This window comes from Oncorhynchus masou, chromosome 27 (genome assembly GCF_036934945.1).
Source record: "Oncorhynchus masou masou isolate Uvic2021 chromosome 27, UVic_Omas_1.1, whole genome shotgun sequence".
Lineage (NCBI taxonomy): Eukaryota > Metazoa > Chordata > Actinopteri > Salmoniformes > Salmonidae > Oncorhynchus > Oncorhynchus masou.
This window is the reverse complement of record NC_088238.1, coordinates 7,257,273-7,259,772: the sequence shown is the minus strand read 5'-3', so window position 1 is coordinate 7,259,772 and position 2,500 is coordinate 7,257,273. Positions and strand designations below refer to the sequence as shown.

The following is a 2,500-nucleotide window of genomic DNA, read 5'->3' as shown; positions in this document are numbered from 1 at the left end:
CTGTGGGGCTCTGTGTATATCTGTGGGGCTCTCTGTATATCTGTGGGGCTCCTGCAGAGCCTCTATTGCTTCCTGACAGGAATCGATTCAGGGGAAGAAACAGAGAGAAGAGAGAAAACAAATGAATGTGCAGGTGGAAGCTTGTCTGCCTTTGAGACGTTTCATAGTTTTGAAATGTATAAACGCTTAGTGGCTAATTATAGAAATTCAATAAGTCATATGTGGTCTGACGCTAGCGGGGCGGCCTGGAATAACAACAGAGAAACACAACGCCGAGTGGACCGAAAATACACCCTGTTTCCCTAATGGCACTCTATACCCTATGTAGTGCCCTAGGACCCATAGGACCCTGATTAAAAGTAGTGCACGATGTAGGGAATAGGGTGCCATTTGGGATAAAGTCACAGTCTTTATGAGGAGGAAGGAGAGAAGTTTACTTCCTTCACTCGCTGACTATAATAAGACAGTCCTCTAGTCTCCGGCGGCTCTACTTGTTAAAACATCCAGGGAGGATAACAAGCCTCTCTCCTTCCTCTGGGTGGCTTCTCAGTCATGGATTGGAGAAGTCCTGACTCACTTCTAATATAGCTCCACCCAGCTAAACCTGGTTGGTCACCGATAGACGAATCAGATTACTGAGTGGTAGGTAGTGTTACCTTAACGACTGTTACTAATAGACTAATCAGATTACTGAGTGGTTGTTAAGGTAGTGTTACCTTAACGACTGTTACTAATAGACTAATCAGATTACTGAGTGGTAGGTAGTGTTACCTTAACGACTGTTACTAATAGACTAATCAGATTACTGAGTGGTAGGTAGTTTTACCTTAACGACTGTTACTAATAGACTAATCAGATTACTGAGTGGTAGGTAGTTTTACCTTAACGACTGTTACTAATAGACTAATCAGATTACTGAGTGGTTGTTAAGGTAGTGTTACCTTAACGACTGTTACTAATAGACTAATCAGATTACTGAGTGGTTGTTTAGGTAGTGTTACCTTAACGACTGTTACTAATAGACTAATCAGATTACTGAGTGGTTGTTAAGGTAGTGTTACCTTAACGACTGTTACTAATAGACTAATCAGATTACTGAGTGGTAGGTAGTGTTACCTTAACGACTGTTACTAATAGACTAATCAGAGTACTGAGTGGTTGTTAAGGTAGTTTTACCTTAACGACTGTTACTAATAGACTAATCAGATTACTGAGTGGTAGGTAGTTTTACCTTAACGACTGTTACTAATAGACTAATCAGATTACTGAGTGGTTGTTAAGGTAGTTTTACCTTAACGACTGTTACTAATAGACTAATCAGATTACTGAGTGGTTGTTAAGGTAGTGTTACCTTAACGACTGTTACTAATAGACTAATCAGATTACTGAGTGGTAGGTAGTGTTACCTTAACGACTGTTACTAATAGACTAATCAGATTACTGAGTGGTAGGTAGTTTTACCTTAACGACTGTTACTAATAGACTAATCAGATTACTGAGTGGTTGTTTAGGTAGTGTTACCTTAACGACTGTTACTAATAGACTAATCAGATTACTGAGTGGTTGTTCAGGTAGTTTTACCTTAACGACTGTTACTAATAGACTAATCAGATTACTGAGTGGTTGTTTAGGTAGTTTTACCTTAACAACTGTTACTAATAGACTAATCAGATTACTGAGTGGTTGTTAAGGTAGTGTTACCTTAACGACTGTTACTAATAGACTAATCAGATTACTGAGTGGTTGTTAAGGTAGTGTTACCTTAACGACTGTTACTAATAGACTAATCAGATTACTGAGTGGTTGTTTAGGTAGTGTTACCTTAACGACTGTTACTAATAGACTAATCAGATTACTGAGTGGTTGTTAAGGTAGTGTTACCTTAACGACTGTTACTAATAGACTAATCAGATTACTGAGTGGTTGTTAAGGTAGTGTTACCTTAACGACTGTTACTAATAGACTAATCAGATTACTGAGTGGTTGTTAAGGTAGTGTTACCTTAACGACTGTTACTAATAGACTAATCAGATTACTGAGTGGTAGGTAGTGTTACCTTAACGACTGTTACTAATAGACTAATCAGATTACTGAGTGGTAGGTAGTGTTACCTTAACGACTGTTACTAATAGACTAATCAGATTACTGAGTGGTTGTTAAGGTAGTGTTACCTTAACGACTGTTACTAATAGACTAATCAGATTACTGAGTGGTAGGTAGTGTTACCTTAACGACTGTTACTAATAGACTAATCAGATTACTGAGTGGTAGGTAGTGTTACCTTAACGACTGTTACTAATAGACTAATCAGATTACTGAGTGGTTGTTAAGGTATTGTTACCTTAACGACTGTTACTAATAGACTAATCAGATTACTGAGTGGTTGTTAAGGTAGTGTTACCTTAACGACTGTTACTAATAGACTAATCAGATTACTGAGTGGTTGTTAAGGTAGTGTTACCTTAACGACTGTTACTAATAGACTAATCAGATTACTGAG

The 2,500-nt window shown here is 38.0% G+C and overlaps 1 protein-coding gene across 1 annotated transcript in view; it reads left to right on the top strand.

The window, feature by feature from the left end:
* The window catches only part of LOC135516570 (glutamate receptor-interacting protein 1-like), an 82,012-nt gene that overhangs the window by 57,057 nt on the left and 22,455 nt on the right, over positions 1-2,500 (top strand). The window contains exon 8 of the mRNA XM_064940921.1: positions 508-538. Coding sequence (XP_064796993.1) covers positions 508-538 — 31 coding nt within the window. The remainder of the gene's footprint in view (positions 1-507; positions 539-2,500) is intronic.